At 41.6% G+C, this 23577-nt stretch overlaps 1 protein-coding gene across 1 annotated transcript in view; it reads right to left on the bottom strand.

Annotated features, from left to right (window-relative positions):
* Nucleotides 1-23577, bottom strand: part of LOC111222749 (interleukin-1 receptor accessory protein-like 1) — a 226878-nt gene that overhangs the window by 21930 nt on the left and 181371 nt on the right. The window contains exon 7 of the mRNA XM_022746585.1: nt 3494-3626. Within this exon, the coding sequence (XP_022602306.1) occupies nt 3494-3626 (133 nt within the window). The remainder of the gene's footprint in view (nt 1-3493; nt 3627-23577) is intronic.

The raw sequence follows: 23577 nt of genomic DNA, 5'->3' as shown, positions 1-23577 counted from the left end.
GAGGGAGACAGTGTCACGCAGTGGCACACAACAAAAAATAAGCACTTGAAAAACTTGAATGTGCATGTATTGTAGGTACCCAGTATATGCACACAAGCTTCTTCACATACTGCCCATGCACACTCATAAAGACAAAGGCTTTGCAAAGCAGCTCATGGTCACAGGTTTGATCTCTTGGCTTGTTCCTCATTTGAGTATCATATGAAAGCAGGGTTTCTAACAGTATGTGACGCACTCCTCAGTATTCTTCCTTCTTCATCATTATTATACCGCCTACCCAATGCCACCACCTGCCGCCCCCTCCACCTACACCCCCCCCCCCCAAATCCTGTAGGCTCTAATTGGCCTGGTGTCCTTCACAACAGAGTGCGGTGCTGAGAGCTGGATGGCGCGTGCTAGCAGGCTAACACAGACATCTTGAAATGCCAGGTCACAGACTGGGCCGCTAACTCTCCTCCCAGCCTTGTCATGCTGCTTACAGTTAACCTTTTCATTAGATGGCATTTGTCAACAACAGGGATTTTCTTGTTATATGTGGTACATCAAAAGAGTATAGTGGGGCAGGACATGAGGTCTGAGGTGTGTATTTCAGTGTGGACACACCGGCAGAAATATCTCGCTGAACAAATAATTAAATTTAAAAAAAATCGTAAATAGGAAATTAATCATTCTTTGATTAGTATTATAAATGTTTAAGTTATAATCCAGTTTTGATGTTATTTATAGCTGTCATTTGGTGTATTTACATTCATTAAGTACCTCTCTATATACTGTGTTTTCATTGTTTGGGGCTGGTTTTAAATTGCTTCACTCTTCTCAGTCTCCAACAGATGTATCACAGTTTTATTAAGTTACTGCTAATCAAATATTTCTAACTGCTGCTGCTTTGAATTAAAACCAATCAACTGGGAAATCACTGGGTGGCTTTTAATGTGAAGCAGTCACAGGAAATGCAGTGTACTTGCGCTGATACAGATACGCCAGCTGTTTTTATTCCTGGAAAAGAAACTGATCAATGAGAAACAAATCCACATGTTCGTTAACTGAAGGCTACAATCAACTTGTCTCTTAAAGGGTTGGTTTACCCAAATTACAAAAAGAGCAGCATTCTCTAATTTTGCTGCCTGCATTAACCAGCTTTGTTTTTTTTTTTTTGTATATCCATCTCTTCTAAGTGAATGGAAATTCATTTGTAATAGTTAAAACATTGACAAAGAACCATCTCTTTCATGAAATAAAGTCGCTATTATTCAGGATAATAAACACATTTCACTTTCAACCAAAAGAGAAGAGGATAGATCCCCTTTGAAACAAGGACACTGTTTCTGGAAAGAGATATTGCTGATAAATCTGTATCAGTGCTGTGAGCACCACTAACATAATTCCATTCATTCCCTTGTTTTAAACATTGAAAAACAGAACCAAAACTAATTGCATGGCTAGATGCCACTAAACAAGGAGCAGTTCCTCATGATTTTGTTTCCCTTGTTGTTAGATTTGATACACCCTCTTCCTTCGCCTTATTTTCTGAATGCCCTGGTGGTGTCAGCAGAGCAAAGAAACACATTCCCGAGGATTAAGAATTTCCTCTTCACTGCTAAAACCCAAGACAGATTATTTGTTGCTCGCATTTTTATAACAACATCTGGGAGACCGTGACAGCACCACTGCACAAATACATAGAATTCACTCACTATATGTTAATTTCGAAGCAACACCTTTCCCACTTTGGTGTCTGTCGAGGTATTCATTTTGTATATTTGACTATTTTTATGTCATATAATCCTCTTTTCTTCAGGAAGTCTCTAGTCTCTCCTGTGCTCCCACTACATATGACGATTAACCAGTCTGTGTGAGATGAAGGTAAAATATAATAATACTTGTATATTTTGGTCAAAGATGGTTAATCACCAAGTTGTTAACTCATAACAGGAGAATCTCCATCCTTTCACACATGTTATGTATTAATAGACTAAAGACTCCTCTACTGACAAAGTGGATTAATTATTCTTCTGAAGGAGGTCATCTGAGGATGAGCAACGTGGGTGAAGAACACTGTCAGCGTCTTGCTCTGCTCCTGTCAATCCACCAAATGGGAAAACTGTGACCTTTTTCTACATGGCCAATAATAAAGCGAAGGTCAACTACGGTGTCAGTTTGGTAACCAGTCACCAGTCCTACATTAATGTCAATCACACTGTACTACAAGCATCAAGTATAAACTGGTTTCACTGGTTTAATATGATATGAGCAGTCTCCAGTGTATCCATAACCTGATGATGTTGTAAAAATGGTAAATACAACAGTGTTGCCAGTTAAAGGTGAAGTCGTGGAGTTAAATCACTGACTAATCACTGTAGTTTGTTTATGGTTCATTTTAAATTTGCAAATTAAGTGATGCTGGATGAGTTCCATGTGCCGGTGTTTTCAAGCTAAAACAACACATTGTCCTTTTTCCTCCACTTTTTCCAATATGACCTGAATATAGTGCGAGCCAAAACAAAGAGACTGACACTGACAGAAAACATCAGCTTGTAATTCAGCCAAATGCTGCATGCAGAGTTGTAATAACCAGAAGTTGTTGTTTGTACGATGTCGCTGCTGCTGAATTTTTCTAGACTTTTTATTCACAACAAGCATCACCGTTTCAAACACAAATGAGAAATCCAAGTGGTTATTTGTTGGCATAAAGCTGTCATCAAAAAAGACTGATGTGATGAATAAACTCCAACCATGTTCTATTTACCGCCTGACAGCTGGGGAGAACAATATTTTTCTTTTTTGTGTTATTTTTCCAATATGAAATGAATGCATCAATACCTAAAGCAAGGAGAGCTCCTCTACCAGCCAATTATACGGCATTGCTGGATGGTCAGCCAGCTTCAGGCGGTGTGTGTGCCTGGCCGTCGGGTTTCCACCTGGTTTTGGAGTAAACAGACCTCTGTTTCCAGTGATGAGTGTGAGCCAAAAGATGGAGGTCACCCAAATGGAAAAGGAGGCAAACACGGACATTCAATTGGGAGTTTCCATCTGCTGTGCTGCTCTGCTATTACTGCCTCCACTTACTGTATATTTCAGTGCAAAGTAATAGCTGATTACTGATGGAGTGATGCCTGAACTGTGCATGTATATTGTACACGATAAAGAATGCATAGCTATCTGCATTATTGAACAGCCACATAAAGCATTCATGAAATTCATTTAAATTATACCTTGGTGGTGAGAGGTTCATTTTATTGTTCAGTTTGTTGATGTGTGTCCGCACAATTGTGGTAAGTGGGTTTAAATAGGCGTTTACCAGTTCAGCCCTCAGGTCCCTTGCTGCTTTTGAAGAGATCACAATTACCTCATAAATTGGTTATGTTGTCTGCTGTAATATTAACTGGCTGGAGAAAATTCACCCTTAATGCAATTTTTTTGTTTTGTTTGTTAATTGTTTTTTTGTTCATTTAATCAAATATAAGGGTACATCATGGCTTTATTAAGGTCTTACTTGATGTCACTCTCCTGAACCCGCTCCTCATCCAGATCCTCAATGAACTTCTCCCCTTTCATCCAGTAGATGAGCGGACTGACGTCTCCGCTGTATCCAAAGAAGGCTCTGCACGTTAGGTTGACGGGACTTCCTGTGAGAGACAAGAGATAAGACATGAGGTAACACCTCCATGATCTGCTGAGAATGTATAGCTGTAGAGTATAGCTTCTTAGTACTTTGTTAGTACCTTAATTAAAATATTCAGATTTTTAATATGATCGTGAATTAAGTGTTCAATAGTTATATATATAGCCACTTTTCATAAAATATTTTTTGCATTATTTTCTAACAGGGTAATAGTAAAATGGGCTGGGAGCAATACCTGCTTTAAACTATACATATTGTATGCAGAGCATGTTGATACACCTTCCTCTAATCGTGATCAGCAACATAAAAAGACAGCAGGGGGAACAATATAATAGTAATGGTGCACCAAAACAGATGCATGTCAACTCTCTACAAAAAAGAAATGCAATTTTATGCTGTTGTGTGCATGTCAGCATGCTGTCAGTCCAGATGCACTGTTGCATTGTGGTTTTTCTACCACCATCAACCACATCAATGTATAGAAAAACTAACAAACAGAAGCTGCACTAAAACAACACTTGTTTTTCCTCAAACTGTTCTAACGCCATCTCAGGTGCATTCGCTGTACCTGACCAACATAGTCCCACAGTTGAAAACAAACACATAAATATGTCAAAACAATACAGTATCACATGCCTGTGCTTTTTCACAGGTGGTGCTGGATATCTGGTGATAACCCATTACTGGAGCGAACACGACTTACATTACCTCCTGTTATTAAACCCCTTCTTTTTTCTTCAAAAACTCCATAGAAGCCTCCCCGATTCCATCGATTCCTAAACCGTCTCTCGATCTCCAGAGATGCCATTTTAAACCACCCCAGACCTTTCTTAAATTCCCTGACAGCCTCTTACACTTTAAAACAGTCTCTTGAACCCCCTTACACGGCAACTTTGCAACACTACTGTGCCTTCATAAAAGCTCCTATATTCTTCAGCAGCCTCTGTCGGATCCCACCTTTACACTTCAATCACTGTATTTTGCAGGAGGTACTTTGGAAAATTTGAAGAACAAAAGTACGGCAGAGTTTTTAAGGACAGTGATTTGTGCAAGATGTAAATTAATTCATACAGCTTATGTAAAACTCACAATTCATACTGATTTTCTTCCCCTTCTGTACACATGAAGCAGGAGTTCCAATGGCACATGATCAAATCAAGTATACTTGTCCTCTTGTGACGATGAGGGGATGCTGTTTGCACTTGTGGGTCCACTGAAGTAGGCTGTGATTACGTCAAGCTTTTCAGTGTTTATGTGATGGTAAAAGGAGTTCATACATTGCCAGCAGAGGTCAATGCTGCTTTGTGGTGGTTTGACTACAACTCAATTCACTCCAACTGCTAAAGTAAAAATCAGGTTCTTCAGCTCATTTACAGCTCCACTTTGTTTACACGCTAGTTGCCTGGGATGATCAGGGGTAAGAATGTGCACAGAAAATATATAGCCTATATGAGCGGACAAACCCCCTGCCTTCGACCAGCAGGAGTTTTGTCTGTCTGCTCAGCTCTTTTTGAATGCACATCCTATGTGACTGGAAACAGATAAACCCTTTTTAAACTCGTTTTCTCTCACTGCCTCGGATTAGAGACCTCTCATTCTTCTTTCACACTTATCGCACACATGCTGCAGCCGGTGGTAAACCCATGAGTGTGTGGCCTGTGCTGCGACAGGCTCAACGGTGGGGAAAAAAGAAGCACATCATCAAAGCTGGGGAATGACTCTGATCCATAAAAAGACACCGATGATCAAGGAGGCTCCACCAGTTGTGTGTCCAGGAAGGCAAAAAGGTAATTCAGCATCTCTTCATTAGCACTCCTTGCTCATTGGCCCGGTGGCGAGGACTCAGAAGTCTGTGAGATGGGAGATAACTGTGGCGTATAATTGGGTACTTGCTAGTTCAAAGATAATAGGGATTTTATTTTACCAAGGCCTGCTCTAATTTGGCCCTCTAGTGCAGTGTAGCGAGCTCAGATGATAGCTAAAGCATTAATAGAGAAAATCTGGATTGGAGATTCAAAAAAGGCCCCAAGTTGGAGGACAGTTTTGCATTTTGTCTCTCGGCCGAACAAAAGTATTGTCCACAGCTGAGAGATAAGGGCTGTGTGTGTGTGTGTATGTGACTTTGAGTGTGCGTGTGTCTGGGTGTGTGTTGTGTGAGAGAGAGTGTTAAAGCAAAAGAGACAGAGATAATGTGTTTTGGGGATGCTGAGATCTGTCCTCGACCCCACATACGCATATTCACACAAATACAAATACACATATTGCTATGCTCCCTGATTCCACCAGGGGTCTCTGTGGTGCTACAAAGCAGGAGGGCTGGTGTGCAGGAGGAGCGCATAAAACACCAAGAAGAAAAAAAAAAACCCAAAAAACAAAACGCACCATTTTGACAGGTGCGGACAACAGTAAAAGGAAACACAGATTCTTTGGTGTGCCACCTTTGATGTCAAGAGGCTTCACCCATGGATCTGAACAGCATGTTGCGTTGTAGCACTGACAGCTCTACTGCTGTGCTGGCAACAGCCGCGGTGTCACTCTCCAAGACTTATTCCAAGGGGCTCTTTGTGCATATGGCTGCGTGTTATTCCCTTAACAACGGCGTGTTAATTTGTGCCGGCTTTACTGTGAGCAGCTAAGACTGCACGGGCAGAGGTTGCGTGCTCAGTTTGGGAAAAGCACAAACAGCCGTGCAGGGATTTAAGCACAAAGATTCTAACATTCAAATCCCAATCTCTGGTCTTGGTCAGGGGGGTAAAGTGAGACTTAATGCGATTGTTTCCTCTCTCTCTTATCTCCCCTCGCCTCTAGAGCATCTCTCTCTGTCACTGTGGTTGCAGGACGGAGACGTCAGCAAAGATTCCCGTGGCTAAGCAGACAGAGTGGAAGCTTTGAACCCATGAAACACCACAGAGGAGGCAGGAACAGGGGAAGAGACAGAGTCAGACAGAGAAAGCAGGCATGCATGCATTTCTGCATCTGTGTGCAACTGACAGAGTTATGGCAGGGGAGAAAGGGGGCATATGTGTATGTCTGCGGGGATGTGAGTGAGGAGAGTTAGACAGAGGAACCACACGTGGGAAAGAACAAACCGTTCTTCATGGAGAATTGAAAGACTTCCCACACAGAGTGAATGGAGCATCGTATCGCCGTTGTGCAAAGAAGATTACATAGATTACAGATCAGTATATCTGCACGAATTGCATGCACCATCCATGTCAAGTTAATCTAGCAGCATTTTCCATTCAGATCAGAAACAATCCAGCTCTTCAGTAGGAAAACCTTTCTCTTTTCTTTTTTTTTTTTTTTTTGCTATTAACAGCCTTGAATAAATTAAGCCCTGGAGCTAGTGGGAATAATACTTCAGAGAGTGAAGAAACTAAGCGTTTCAGAGGATTTTTTTTGGAAAGGGCATTTGCAATCTTCACAACAATGAGGACACATATAACTTTCTGTTTAATGTTTTGGGTGAGATGGGAAGCAATTTAGGAGCTGGCAATTAAAGACAAATAATGCTGCATAAGAACAGCACACTTTACAAAATACTGGTAATCTGCAAGCAAGTTTGAGTTCTCTGAAAGTGTCTTTTATTCCATATTAATGTTAATGGAGGCCAATGGCTGCCTGGAAGATTGTGTAGGAGAAATACATTTCAAAATCTAAAAACATTAATGAGTAAAAGTTTAGTCTTGAACTCGGAAACAGCAGTTGACAAAAAGCAATCTCACCACAAGGTCCATTTAGTAGCTGTTCTGGAGCTTTCAATCATATCAAAAGAAGTCCATCAAGTGCTTGAAAAAATGGAAATCTAAACGTTTACAGTTCGATGATAACTGGGCAAACCCCATCTGTTGAGGAAGACAGTGTGATATGACCAAAAGCTCCACAACAGCTACTCCATCAACCTTGTGGAGAGATTGTTTTTGTCAACCACAAAAAACCTGGTTTAACAAATGGTCAGCAGTAATGTTATTTATGCATGATTTCTTGTTAAAACACATGTGGTACTGCCTTTGATCTCCAGCCTTATTTATGTTCAAATATATTTAGATTTAAATAGAGATAAGTGACTAATTGGGTATAAATCTGAATAACGAGTGAAGTAGCATTATAAACACAGATGCTTCTTTACAGGGCACAAGGGATCACTCAATGATTGCTAAGTATGAGATGATGTGATTTATTATGCTATGGGCTTAAAAGTCACTAGATCTCAACTCAATTGAACACCTATGGAACATTTTGAAGCAACGTGTTGCACTTTCCACCGACATCATGAACGATACTAACACCAGAGCGAGAGAATATCTTCAGGAAGAATAGTGTTCATCCCTCCAGTAGATGATGCAAAGTACAATATCAAAAGTATATTTCAGTATAAAAAGCTTTAGCCTTTTTGCTTTGGACAAGATAAACAGCCAGTGCTTTTCAAGCAAAAAACGTCTTCTAAAACTAAAACCTCTTCACAAAATGTCAGAATGACACTTGTGTCACTTTTGTCCCTTTCGTCCAGCCGAGATGATATTCGCTCTACTCCATAATTAGTCCTTCCTTTAATGCGAGAGCCTGGGCTCTACATGAAAGGACTTGAAGATTGCACTGTGGCTTGTGATCAGCAGGATAGCAAGGGACTGATCTGGACTGAGAAATAGCCCAGGAATTGAATCAGTAGATGATTGTTGATGGTTAAAAGGGATTTCCCAGATTCAGATGGGCATCTGGGAGGCACGAATCAGTTCCTGAAAATATTTTGCAGAGGGAGTGAGCATCGTCTTTATAATTTGCTCCAGTACAACATCCAGACAGTGAAGGGTTACACCAGCGATCGAGCCCTGTAATTGCAGTGGCTGGGTACCCACTCACATTGCATTGCCAGATGTGGCGGTTTAATTGTCTCTCTGTTCAGCGTTCACTTTGTTTCGTTTATTATAGCCCATGCCTCTCCAATCATGCATTTTAAGGCTGCCATTGACTGTGTTGTGCTCAGTATTCATCTAGCTACGTCCCCCTTGCGTACGGTCAATCTCCTCTTATTCATACTTGGCGCTGCACCTCATTATCACTTAGCAGGCAAACTGTTACTGCCATTCCCCTTAATTAATGCAGGTAAAGTAGATATCAAGAGACAAAATACAATGTTTAAACTGTTTTTCTGAATTGTATAAGCATGTTAACACGTGGTAATCATAATAGGAAATGCTCAATGATGTGTTGTGAAATTACAATTTTCTCTGCTCTGTGTTACTTTTGCCGAGGACAAGCTGTGCCTGGAAATTACATACGGTAGTACTGTTGAATATTACAATGCAGTGGGAAACAAACAGGCTGGGGGTTGGGTGAATAACAAGTCCAATTTGAGCCTTGTGGAACAGAGCATGACATTTGCAAAGATCAACACCCACTCTTTGCATTGATGTTCTCATAATACAATGTTCTTCAGCACAAAAGCAAGGCCTATTATTGCTGCCCAATCCGGTGAAAGAATCATTATCAATGTTAAACCTCATGTTGCTTATAATCTCGCATAGAGAAGTCACAGTTGAATTCTCCAAATGAAAAGCTCATTAGACATTAATGAAACACTTAAAGGGTAAGTGCCACGGTGAAAGGAGGAAAAAAGGTAATACCACAATTAGAAAAGCATCAGATGATGATAGAAATTGACACGTCAGCTTTGAGGCAGATGGTATTTTTGCTAATGGTTTTGTGAGGCATTGTTAAGTGTTTATGTGCTGTGCCCATTGTGGCTTCATTGATTGTTGTTATGTTCTCCCATCTTGTTGCTGATCCAAAAACATCCTCAGACACGAAAAACCTGCCACTTACAATGTTACAGCACAAAGAGTTAAGTAAAGTAAAAACTTTCTTTGAAAGCCCTGTCTTCTTCCCCAACCTGATTCTGACTCTGAAATGCTGATGCTGCTGTTAGCTGAGAATTTAAAAAAAAAAAAAAGGAAAATGCTTCCCTCACAGTGAGAAGGCAGGGATTGGATACCAACAGGAACTGAACGCTCACTGGGCTTTGGTGCAGGGCTATGCAGGCAGAGGAGGAACTCCTGTCGGGCTTAGCCTAGAACGAAGGAGACGTCTGGAGAATCCCTAAGCGGCACCATGTAGTTTAGCTACTGATGGAGGGCCGGAGAGCTGGGGAAAGTACAAGATGTGGTAGAGAGGGGAGCGTAATAGACAGATACACAATGAGAAAAATAAGAGACTGATTGCACAAAATAGCAGGTTCCTTGAGACCTTGCTGGGTCACCTTTGAAGCGTGCCCAGACCCCCAACAGTCCCATTTCCTAGCTGAAGCTCCCTGTGGTTAGACGCTCAGCTGGGGCCTACTTAAGAGATGCTTTAAGTGAATTTATTCTTAACTAGTGTCCAGAGGATCTGAATTATTCTCTACCTCCAGACAACATAGGCCTCTTCATTGACTTTCATCCATTGTGCTGCATGACTAAGAACCAAATCTACTCCTGTCTACTCCTGTCTGCTCAAAAAGTCTCCTCCTCCATCCAGCCTTGGTTATGTACACTCGAATTTGCTTGTTAATGATGAAATGTTATGACTCATGGCACTTGCATGGCTGACTTTCAGATGCTGTCGAATCTATCAAATGCTATTTCTATCCCCAGTCTGGCTCATTCGTGACAAATTACAGCAGGGTAGAATTGTGTTACTCACACCAACACATGCTAAAACAGGTCAATAGCAGTCCCAGTGAAAGGAGTCATGTACATAAATCTAAAACTCTCATCTTAGATATTGGCTGCTGCAGAGGCAGACATTCTGGATATCAAGTTGGTGTAATGCTGGGATCAGACTAGACAATATCATACTGGAAATGGCCTGGGCCAACAGACATGGGGTGTCTGGAACGATTTGTTTGGTTATCCAGTGCAGCGTGTCACGATGGAAGACCGATTCTGTGATCTGGAGGCCCAGATGGAAAGGCTACCGCAAGCCATTGCTCACTCAGTTTAACCATGTCTTTGACATGCTGTGTGACTGCATGGCGATTCGACATTTGTGATCCTGGAAGTATGTCTCCGCACCCTCGTGTATAATCAAATTTGTCTCCGGGCCGAGTCACAATGGAGCCATTTAATCTGACACAGTGACCATTACATGTCCAAACTTCGGGTATTGATCTGCTGCCACTATTCTGGGAAGGTTTTCTTCGAGACTCTGGAACCAGTCCGAAGGAAATGGCTCCCATTCAGCCACATGAGCATTAGGGAGGTTCTGCACTAGTTTTGGGGGATAAGGTCTGGCTTCAAGTCATACCCAGTGGAGGTGAGGTCAGGCTCTTTGCACGCCAGTGAAGTTCTTTCACACCAATCTAGGAAAACCATTTTATTAAGGATCCGGCTTTGCGCTCGGGCCACTGTTGTGTTGAAGCAGGAATCCAAAAAAACCAATGCCACAAAGCTCAAAGAGGTGTCCCCATACTTTAAGCCATATAGTGTACATCCATTTAACATTTTGGCCATCACGCCTTCTGCTCCATGTTCACCTGTTCAGGGATTGACCAAAGCATCGATTGGATGTACCTTATTGCAGCAGAGTGGCCTTCATCTCTTAAGCCATCAGTGAAAAGAATCTAGTCTCTAAATGGTCTAGTGAAGCAAACTCACCAGCTAAGATCAAGACAGCTTATTGTGCTCAGTGAGCAAGAGAGAGAACGAGACAGAGAGAGAGGGAAAGAATAGTGAGAGGAGAGAAAGAGTGTGCTTCTATATCCATACCCTCTCCTGGGGAGTCTGTGTAATGAAAACAGGACACAGTAGAGTGGTTGGGACTGTAGGTGCTTTTCCCAGCATTTCAGGAGACACCGCGTTGGATATCTGCAGCACACGTGACCTGAATGAACAAGGAAGTCCGGGCAGCGACTTAACCGAGGCAGCGATGTGAAGTGAATGAGTGGAACAGGTTTGAAAAAGCAGGAGGAAAAGCTGCTGTAACTTATCACCTCAAATCTAGCTGCAGAAGGAGCGAGGGAGGGAGAGAGTGTTATTGGGTTTGGAAATCATTGCATCACATTTCTCCAGGGGGAGGCGGATAAAGTAGAGAAGTGGGTTTACATGGTGGGACTGTGGCACTCCACTGGTAGGGAATACATGTACTGAGATGTCGATACATCACAATTTTCTTAAAATTACATCGCCTGTTCCAGACATGAGGGAAAGGTAGAAAATCTGTTTTTTCATTCTGCCCCTTCAATTCAGAATCTCCAGTAGGGTTTCTAGTAAATGGTTTCATGCAGATTTAAAACATAGGCAGGTAGCTGCAAATTCATATTTTCATTATTGATTAGTGCTGCAATAATAATTTTTTTATGTTTGCAAAAGCTGCTGTGACAAACGCACACACAATTATCACCTAAAAAGAAAAAAAGAAAAGTTAGAGTTAGGGGAGACAAAAAAAAAAAACTTCAGTGAAAATGCCAATCACAGGCTAAATGTTTGCGTACAGTATGTTTGGTGTTTGATGTCTGTTTGTAAAATGACTTAAAGAATCATATCGGCATTGTGGATTCATTTCCTGTCGATTGACAAAGTTATCTTATGGCATGTCTAATCATTTCCGCACAATTAGCTAACCGCTAACTGGCTAACAAAATTGTCAATTATTAGAAACAGCATATCGTCTTTTGCATGGTACGACTCCATATATCTATCTCTGTTTTCATTGTTTCATTGTCTGCATTCATCCTATTCATCTCCCCCTCTTTGTCTTCCACCTCACCTCTCTCCCTTCTGTCTCGTGCCTTGCAGCATGTCTTGGGAGAGCTTTGTACATAAACAGGTTTCTATAATGAGTGCTGAATCAGGACAGGGAAAAAACAATAGGACTGTGTGACAGAAGGGCCGCGAGGAAACAGAGACTCTGCAGGAAGGATGCTGAAGGAAAGGTTAAAGCTCTGGTGAGAGCAGACATCATCTACACAGCGTCCTGCTGCTTTCTCCCTGTCCGTCATGTTCACACACACAAAAAACCCCAAAAAACACAGTATGAGATCTCTGCCTGTGTGAGCGAGTGTGTGGTGTTCTGGTGCATAGGCAGGATAATTGGAGTGATTTGTACTACCTATGCTGCTGTCCTTCCAATTTGCATGAACATATGGAAGTAATAAATTCATGTTCACATGCTCAAAAGGGGTACGTTGGGATTTTGGGCCAGTTGGGCGCGACTGTCATGCTCTGAATCCGGAAACAACGTGCATTAGATAAACATGCCATGATGAGAAAACATGTTTAAAACCCTCCATGTGTCCATCTGGATAAATTACCATAACATTGACACAAGCGTCTGGGGATGACAAAATGTCAGCATGATAGGAAATATCTGCTGCGAAAAGAGGCGACAAGAATTCTCCTTGGGGGCGCTGACAAGACTGGATGAATGGTGCATTTGCAAAATAAAGGACTTTAATGTTGTAAGGTCAGGAAGGTCATAAGACTGTGATTGCTGAATGTCAGATCGCCATCGGAATAAAATCTGAGTCTTGTGAACGGCTATCTAGAACAAATAACCTTTGAGGCATACTCTCCAATGACCTGATATATAGGGAAATCACATTTAACGCCAGTCACACAGAATAAACCCTCAGAGTCCATAGCTCACCCTCTGATTATTCAGACATATATCTCAGCTTGCACCGTGGATAATCAAATTGATTTGCTCGTTCCCACCCACGACTCCTTGCTGCAGTATATTTTCCTTATTAAGCACTCTGATGGTCTGACCATTCTGTTGTGCTGCAGGAAGTGGACGGTGAAGACAGAGACAGGATGTGAGCAACATACACAGATAGTGGAATTAAGCATTTTTACAAGCAATTTCTTTTTACAGTTTTTATAACATGAAATGGCCCTAATTTCATGTAATCTTGTTTCATAAGAAATTATGTTCGGAAACGTGGCATGGTCTTTACTGAGGGAAGCAGTCCTGCACTTAGCCTGCTGTGACTACATTTAATTTAAAGTTCTTCTTTATCAGAGCAACCATCTCTGTAATCCAAGGCTGTTTCCTCTCTGATCCTCTATGCCAGACTGAGAATACACCAGCCAGACTGCTGGAGCTGTGAATCTGTGGTGTCCTGATGTCTGTGAAGTTTGTATTCACTGCTTCCCAGCCGTCGCTTTATTATCCCCGCTCTTCTCTTCTAAAGGTGACATTTGTCTAACTGTTCAATCCCTCTAACACGCAGCAGTGCAGTTTGGGACCTATTCAGCTTTATAGTCCCGCTTTACAGTAGGTGTGCACTGAATTTAGAATTCAGATAAGAAATGGCACGTCTTAGAACTGCTGGGCACTTAAACCCCCTTGCCATCCATTTAATTAAAAACAATACAATAAATTACAAGCAATGCTATTAAGAGGTGGGAGGGAAGGAGAAGAGGAAGTAACTAGAGGCAAGATAAATTATGACCTTATGCTGGAAAACATTTTAAAGGGGGGATATCATGGTGTGTGCATAAATTTAAAAGTGCAAGTGCTGATCTGTCAATCATGCACTGTTCCCTGAATGCAACAGTGGGGGACTTAGAACCAGTATGCATCTATATTTCATTTCACAAAAACGCTAATTTGTGCACATATGTACATTTTGAAACATATGTGGTCCGGCACGGTGAAATTATACAAAGTCACTGATCATCAGTAGTATTATAAGATATTAGTAGCAGAATAATAATAAAGATGCAGATGTGGTCCAATATGACAAGAAAACCACCCCTGAAAAACAACAACAAATCTTTTTTAACAGAGTGATGTGCTCAACTTGTCACAAAAAACCCTTTATCACTGTTTGCAGCCACTGCATTTCACCACCAAACAGACTGACAAATATCTTTTATAATCTGTAAACCAGCAGGCACATTAGGAGCTTTTGGGCTTATTCACTTCATCCACTGTTAGACTAGTAGCTTCTCTACTGTACAGACTTAAGCGGCACTCCCAAATCCACAGTGTGATCGGTGCTCAGTGATAATCCACAAAATATCTCAAGTACTGCATAAGCATGATTTCCAATAATATCAGAAATAATAAACATCAGATACTCTGGTCAAGCCCATATAATCAGTTCAGATGAGGCACTGAGGGAAACGTGAAATGAGTGAAAAATATGTGTGAGGAATGAGTTTTTTTGATTTGCTAGACTTTAAGCAGCAATAACATAAAGGTCACTTTACAAATGATAAGAAGTGGTACCAGCCTGTGAAAACACTTGTACAATATCTTACATTTCAGAAGGAGCTCTAGTATTTTCTCGATGCATCAGTTTGTGAACTGTAAACATGTTTTAACCGCTAATATATTCCTGATTAACTTTGCCTGAATAACATTCAGTCTACGGATAAATAAGATGCCTGTTTTGAAGATATGCGACCAAAGAATGAATAAACAAACCTAAGAATCTAAAATGTAGCGACTCAATGCTACCTTCAGGTTGGTAGTGAAGAAGAAGTGAATTTCCATATTCAGCCCTGAAAACAAGAGAAAAGCCTGTCAACATTCAGGAGGATCCAGGAATGACTGAGGTCAGTGTTTCATGAGTGTTATGACAAAAGTGTGTGTGTGTGTGTGTGTGTATGAACTGGGAAAGCTGAATCCGTGGGATGATGAGAGTGATGGAGCGCTTACATGATTACATTACTCTGTTATTTGTCTATCCTGACGGCCATCCTTGTGCAACTTCTGTGCTTATGTGTGTGTTTGTGTGTGCAGCGCAGGGGAGTTGGGGGTGTACATGAGCAGCATACTGATGAGTTCCCAGCATACGCCGATCAAATTACACTACCTACTCTCTTTTTTTCCCCCCTTCGCTTTCAGTCTTTCAGTCAATCTTGCCTGTTGCCCGTCCTTTTTCTCAGCTTCTCTCTCTGCAGGTAAACAAGCTGATATTTCACTGTTGCCACAGTAGTTCAGTTCCTGATGACCTGAGAGCCTTGCCTTGTCTATAGGATAGCTATCAGATGCACCTCTACTATGTTTCTCTTTAAGACCTACAGCTGTTTAAATATACACTCAATTCGATATAAACTTAATACTCCCACCAGGAAATGATATGGACCTGTATCCCCGTGTTATTTTTTTCCACCGGAGGCTTTTTTCTGAAACTTTATTAATCAAAAAATAACATTATGCTCGGTTGTTGGTAAGCTAACAGTTAACTGCCAACCCTGACGGGATGAAACACTGATGTTATTTTAGGAAACTTGGCAGTAAATGCTCTCGTTATTTGTTTATTTCTGGGCACACTCTGGCATTTTATTTTCAGCTTGGTCATCTCTGTGCTGATATGTATGATGAACCATGATGAAATAAATAGCCATACAAATAAATCAAGAGAATATGAAATATGAATTTGTGAAATAATCTAATATATATATAAAAAAGGTAATTTTTATCTAATTCCAGCAGTTTTTTTTTTCAAAATGCCCTTTTCCATTTTTTTTAATTCAACAACATACTGCATTGTTTTGAGTTGGGGAAAAGTGGCCCCTGCAGGAGTGCGAGACCCTTCTGTCTGCCTGAGGCTGCTGGGGTATATACTTTATAGCACTGCTGCTAGTGCCACTGGCACACCTCACTCACATCACTTAGACAAATTGACTCAGGGATGATATAAATCAAAACTTTGAGAGAGAGTAAAGTCAGTTTCAGACTTAGGAAAAGGGGAGACGAGGAGAAAAAACAAGACAGAGTCTACAGCCATGCTCGCATGTGTGGCTGCTCTCCCGAACATCCAATAATGTTTGGGATGTTTTAGTCTGAACCAAAGTGGTGGGCTGACTGAGCGACTGACATTATCACTAGACCCAGTGTGGCTCAAAAGATGCTTTTCCTCTTTGCCAAAATGTTTTTCAAAAAGAGAGGAAAAGACGGACAGTATAGAGCAAGAGAGAGAGTGAGAGAGACTGAGGTAAAGAAATAAATCGATAGAGATAGAGAGAGAAACAGCTCGAGTGAGGGAAGAAAGAGAATCCATAAAACACAGATTAGGTTTCCTAAACCTGTCTAATACAGAATCTCTAATATCAGCCACTGTGTTGTAACACTGACGTGCAGAGTAGAGGTAGGGTCCCGCTGAGTCGTTTCCTGCACTGCAACCTGGGATATCTGGGTAGCTTGTTCGGAATTGGCACTGATGGACGAAATGTTGCTGTGAATGCCGATTGGCTCAGTGCACAGCTGGACACCAAGTCCAGGTCAAACGCTTACAGAGGTGAAGCGCAGCAGGGTCGATCGACCCGGAGGTCAGGGGAGTGGAGGCAGAGATGAGGTGGAGTCAGAGCACAGGAGGGAACTAAGTGGGTTCAGCTGCTCTGGTGGCTTTACTGTGGGGATTTTTAGAAACAGAACGAGACACACAGGGATTATGAGTCAACTCCTGAGTCACATCTTCAGGGGTTGACTGCATTTAGGGCTGCAACAAATCATTATCTTCATCATTAATTAATTTGTAGATTACAATTTTGATAAGTCATTTAGTAGAGTGAGATGACTTTCTGAGAGACGTCTTTATATCGCTTGTTTTGTCCGACCAACACTTTAAATCCCTAAATATTTAATTTAGAAAGACATAAAGCAACGAAAAAGAGCAAATCCTCTCATTTGTGAAGCTGGAACCAGTAAATGTTTGGCATACTTGATAACTGACCCTAAACATTTAAAAAAATATTAAAATTATTGTTTCATGTCAAAGGTACAAATTTGTCCAAAGTAAAATAAATGAAAAAATACAATAAATCCCAATGCTTAAAACCTAAGTATGCAATTTTAGAGCTAATGATGATGATAATGAAAACAAATCCCACATAAGCATTATGCAACAGTACTGTCCCTGGTCTGTGGCCTTACAATGCTACTAGCCAGTACACAGGATTTGAAAAGAGGAGCCACCTTTGAAGATATCAAAAGGACAATGTAAATCAAGAGGCTAAACTGGCATGGTGAAGCCCTGAGCTGCGTGGCTATGAGGCCGAGGTGGGGTGGGGGGGAGCCGGGGGTTAATCTGAGGCTGGGTAGTGAGGCAGTAATGCCAGGGCTCATGGGGAATTACTGGGGAGATTTGGAGGAAATCTGCTGGCAGCAATTTCCCTGTCGCTTTTATTAGCCTAGATGTGCAATTTGCTGCTGGCTGCTTTAATATGACAGGCTACGTCTTGCTTGTGTTTTTTACACCACCCCCCACATGAGCTGGGTGGTGACTCAAGTTCAGAGATACACAGAAAGAAAAGAAAATGTGTCACTGTATGTTTGTTATGTAATAAAATATGATACTGTACTGCCCCCGCAGGGCAAGTCCTCACTTGAAGAAAGGTCAAAGGTCGTCTACTGGGATTAAGTGTCTTGCTTAAGGGTACTTACGTCATGTGGTCAAAAGATGGCTTCCCTGCTTTGTTTGTAGGCCACCCTGCCGCTACACAACATAACTTGCTTGCATGTGCATTTGTATGTGTGTGTGGTGACAAACCGTATCTGTACCAACCCATATCATCCCTGGGGATGCATGCACACATCAAAGCGACCCCGGGCCACATGCTATACATGCACCTCAGCACATATTGTCTATCTTCCTCTCACACACTGTCTCTGCAGTCTCTGTCCAGGCCTTCAGGCTCTCTGCTACTTAGTATGTAAAGGATGAAGAGGTGACTGACACTGAATATGAAGAGAAGAGAACTGACAACAATAACTCTCACAGTTAATTGTGAACATCATGGTCAGAAAGGGGTCAAAAAAGCTGCAGATTGGCAGCAGGTGTGAATGTTTCTGAATTATTATTCAGGACCTGCTGACATTACTTGGTAGGAGAGTCAATAGTTTCAGATAGAGAAGCATGCTGGAGCTTAATTACTAAGTATTGTATCTTGCTGAGTCCTTGAAATGAAGTCTGTATCATTCAAAGCAGAGTAAATCAAACAGTGAGTGCAGTGAATGATTAGCTACGTGCAAAGATGTGAATGCACAGAGGGTACAGAGAACATGTGCAGGATTCTCGCTCTGATTGCTGCTTCCGATGCTGAAGATAAGTAGCTATCCCATACCTCCTTGTGTCTCATTAGACCGGGAGATAAACAACAACATTTCATTTCCTACAAAATGCTAAAACCCCCTGAATTTGCTTCTTATTACGAAGGAAAGCTGCGCTGTGAGGAACGACTGCAAGGAAGCCAAAAGACTCGACAGAACTGCAGGAATAATGTGCAGGAGCTGTGCCAAGACAAGTGGGAACGAAGGTGGGAGGAAGAGGAGCTGCAGCTTATAGCATCACCACGTTTCAATCAACAGCGGCTTTGGTTTCTGATCCTGAGTTGGAGTCAGGATGAGTAACTGCAGATAGAAGACGGCGAACAGTAAAGACTATACTTATAACAGTTTTAGAAGATCATGTATTTGTGTTTTCTATTCACAGACATTCAAAATCTACAAAATCTTTGCTGACTTGATATGTAACTCTTAAGACATGAGGTTATATTGTGTGAAATCTGTCAAAATAAAAGGATGTTAGCAGTGTACAAAACAGTGTCTGTTTACTGTCGTGTAAGTTATTTGAGACACAATCATTCACGATAAAAATTTGTCTTCACATGAATTCACAGAGTGTACCACATCCCATCCCATCTGGTCGTTTCCCATCCTGACCTGTCACACCCCCTCACTTGGCACATACAAACCTGCCATGTCCCGTCACGTGGAATATGTCCAACCCCATCCCGTCACACATATACTGTGTACTCATCACGTCCTATTACGTGAAATCCCGTGACAGATTCATTGTGTCCCATCACGTTATCAGTGTATTATCATATGATGTGTAAGGACATGGTCTGTACATCTGGCAAACACCTTGTATTCGTACTAATTTGATCTTCAATAAAACTTTGGGGCACTGATGGGAGTCGTTACTGCGTTGCACCAATTTGGTTTCACTTTACTACATAAATCTTGATTTAATGAAGCCCTGACCATCATGGAGGTGGATACTGTAAACACAGAACTACTGCATTTGGAACAGGCAGGAGCGACAGTGTGCGTGTCCATGTGTGGCTCTGCGATAGAGTCAAATTGCTCTGCCAAAAGCATAATTGGCCCCAAGCATCGGGCCCACAGCGACAGCAATCAGGCCTTAGTCCAGTGGCTCTGGACCGACTTCATAAGGACTCCTCCGACATCTCAGATGACGTTTGTTTGTGTGACTGCTTTCACATTCATGTGCATCTTCCCCCAAGTCTGGTAAATTATGACTCTCCGCTACTCTGGAGGGAGCAACCTCACATCTTTGGCACTCAAAACACAAAACACTCAACAAGCAAGTTGTTTAAATTAGAAGGAACCAATTAAGAGAGCAATGGGTGGTGAACACAGTCAAAGGCAGCATGTCAGCCATCTAAACCCATCTTCAAGGCGTAATTGGAAATATGAGCAATTCTTGAATAACTAAAATATAATTTACTGTGTTTATTTTTTGTGACAGTCAAAAAAAACTGTTGTGATCACATTGGGGGACATAACCGACTGGATGTGAAACAAGCAGCAGTTGCTGAGAGGATGTTTCCTGCTGTGATGAGTTTCTTATTTTTTGTGTAGATTCTATAAACTGGTGCGTGCTTTGACACGCTGTGATTGTATGAGAGGAGACAAGCTGGATTCACCACAATATACACAACTATGTCCCTCTTTTACTTCACTGCACCTTTTCTCTGCGGACAAGGCAAACTTGTAATAAAATGATGATTTTGCATTTGTATATTCATATAAGAGAAATGGGTTTAAGGTTTCTCCCCATTCTCAGTCAAGCAGATCCAGTAATTCATTCTCCCCTATGGATAGCATTTTCCCATTCTGAGGTAAAGCCCCTTAGGGAAAGAGAAAACTGCCTCTCTGGCATTCTTCGGTCAAAGTCTTGACGGAGGAAAAAAAAGAGAATAACAGAAAGGTGCCATATCTTGAGGGACAGAACTAATGAAGCAGGTAATGAATGAACCTGCTTCCTAAAACATCAGCTAGCACAGCTGGAGTATAATGGACTACAAAAACAAATGAGTCACTTACCAGCTAGGTTGTGCCTCACCCACCAGTGTTGTTGGCGTAAATACCACAAACTATTAATGTCCAACTCATTAAAAAAGAAGACAAATAACTGTTTGATAAATAGAGGCAAAGGAACAGTTGATTATTAAAAGGTTTACAGACCTTTAGATGGAAAATGAGTCATTTTTGCAGTCATGTTCTTAGAAACACGGCGGCGTGAGTCAAACCTGCGTTGGCAGTCTATCTGAATAGGTCAACGAGCGTCTGGTGACACCCCATCACAATCCTCCTGCTCACCTGGGTTTGATGAAGGTCTGACGCAGGTTTTTGCCTGAAAGGGTTCTTAAAACAGTTTGTCATCCAGGAACCTGAACAGTTTAAACTGCCGCTTCTACAAATATTAGGGATTTAGTGATATTGATTTAATTATTGATATAAACATCATTCAACTGACTCCCTGAAAGGAGCGAGTGAGAGAGAGAGAGAGAGAGAGAGAGGTAGTTTAAGGTTACTCCTTTAAAAATTACAATTTAAGTTAGAAAAGAAGTAGAATTCCAATTTAGGGAATAAAACAATATATTCAAATACAAACTTCTTTTATGCAATAACTACTGAATGCACATAAACCAAAGGGGTACAACGGATTATTACCGTTCTTTCAGTTTTATCAAAGACTTTTTATTTCCTAAAACTGGTCAAATTCCAAAAATGCTGGATCCTACACTTCCCATAATCCAGTTTGAGAGCGGCTTTTGTTAAACCGCCCATGCTTCGTAAAAACACTAACGTCTTTCAAATGAAATGCCCCGAGTTTTTCATGCAGGTTTTCTGTAATATATTTGTTGTTCCCTCACCTGAGCTGGATAACCCTGACCAAAACTCTTCCACAGCCACAGAAGATATAATACAACTGTTTGCACTGGCTGAATTGTACTTTCCAAGATGACTAACACTATAATACAAACACGCAACAATTTACACTCCTAGCAGCCGTCAGAGTGAAGCCTGAAGTTCCTGACAGAAACAAGCCAAAGAGAGAAGAAACCAGGGCGATTCATCACGGGTGAAATGGAGTGGCAGGTGGCCTCCCCACTGGGCCGGTCCTTTTGTCCTGTGGTGTCCCACTGCCCCCCTCCTGGCCCGATCTGGCTCACCCTTCTGCTCCCCTACTGGCCATTGTTACGCCCCATCAAGCCGGGGAGCCACAACCATGAACCAAGACCTCAAACACCCCTGTCTGAAGGATATGTGCGTGTGTGTATAGCTGTGAACCTTGAGGGCATTTCCGCCTTCTATCAACACAGCTCCCGCTGAGGGTGACACCTGCAAATAACAGTTTAATAGCTGAGTAATGTCTCCGGCCTCCTCCCCAGCTGTGCCGGGGCAGCCTGGTGGGCCATGAGGCACTTGGAAAGCCTTTGCTCTCTTTAATGTATACACATGGACATGTCTATAAACACACATGTACACACACTGTATATATTTTTATGTACACACACACTGATGTGAGCTGATAAAACAGTCAGAAGACTGTAAAACTGGGGCACAAGTACCAGCAGCCGGCCAGCAAATGGGCTTATACATCATATATCTTCATACTCCACCTGCTCCTGATGCTTATGTTTTTCCTTCCATTGCAGGTATGTGTGTGTCTGCTGGGGGGATCAGGGCTGTGCAATCTCTGCAGACCAAACAACTTTATTGTGGTAGTGAACATCAAAACCTAATCTATACATTTTGCAGAATAGGAATATTACAGGAAAATGCTTCTGCTCGTGGTGAGTATTGATTCTGCTATCTGATGAAATATTCCTATTCATAGAGCTCGCTGATGATGATCCCTTGTTGAGATTATCAAACAGCCTAAGTCAACTGTACACACATTGAAGAGATGCTGGAGATGAAATTAAAGATTTTCAATGGTAAATTGGCCACAGAGGCATGTAAGGCTGAAGAGCAGGTTTGTTTCTCTTCAGTTTCTCTTACATGCATGGCTGCATCAGGATCTCTAGCTTCTCCAATGAGGCCAAATCCAGGAATAAGCCTTTATCCCCTACCCTGCACATGCAGCAGATATTCTATCTGTGAGTAGACAAAGTTCAATTTGCCCTTCCTGTCAGCATGTGAAACTTTGTTGGGGAATTTTCACTGTGTCCTGACAGACTGACCAAAAGTAAAAGATATCTGGAACACCAAACGCTCCCTGGTGAAGTGGGAAATAAGTGATGATGTTGCAGAGAACCTGCAGGGAGACTGAATACATGTTATGAAAGACTGAACTGCAAGCTATGAAATCTATAAAACCACACCTAATAGCTATAACAATTTCTGAGACAGTTCTACATCTCTAGAGTGATAAATGAATATAAAAATAAGGCTCAGGTTCTGTCCCCACAATTGACAAAATGATTAACTGCATCAGATCTCCTGCTGAGGTCCTGTTGAATAAATCTAATGCATGTATCAGCTCCGTAGCAGATAAAATCTCTCATATTTTGAGATAATATTTTACATGACTGATCCAGTCTCTCTCTTCCGCTACACAAATAGATACTGATGATGCCAACAGCTTCCACTTGTTGCCTTGACTCGAACCCTATGAACTTAGTGGGATTTTTTTACTGCCAATCAAACCAACTGTACCCCTCAAACTGCTGACAATAATGTGCCAACACTCTCTACAGCTAAACAAAGAGATTCTCTAGGATTGTACAAATACAGCTCAGAGTTAGTTCCTATATACCAAAGTCAGCTGGTCAGGAATCTGGGGTGCTTTTAATCAATTCTACACATAATTCTCAAAAATAATATCAGTTATGTTCTATTCTGCCTCTGAAACATATATCGTATTAGATTAATGTAACGTCCTTTTCATTTGATATCCCAAAAAGAGTGCAGCTCAAGACGCTGCAGCC

This window comes from Seriola dumerili, unplaced genomic scaffold (genome assembly GCF_002260705.1).
Source record: "Seriola dumerili isolate Sdu_G_001 unplaced genomic scaffold, Sdu_1.0 BDQW01000105.1, whole genome shotgun sequence".
Lineage (NCBI taxonomy): Eukaryota > Metazoa > Chordata > Actinopteri > Carangiformes > Carangidae > Seriola > Seriola dumerili.
Note: the sequence above shows the minus strand (reverse complement) of the source record. Positions and strands in the feature narration are given on the sequence as shown.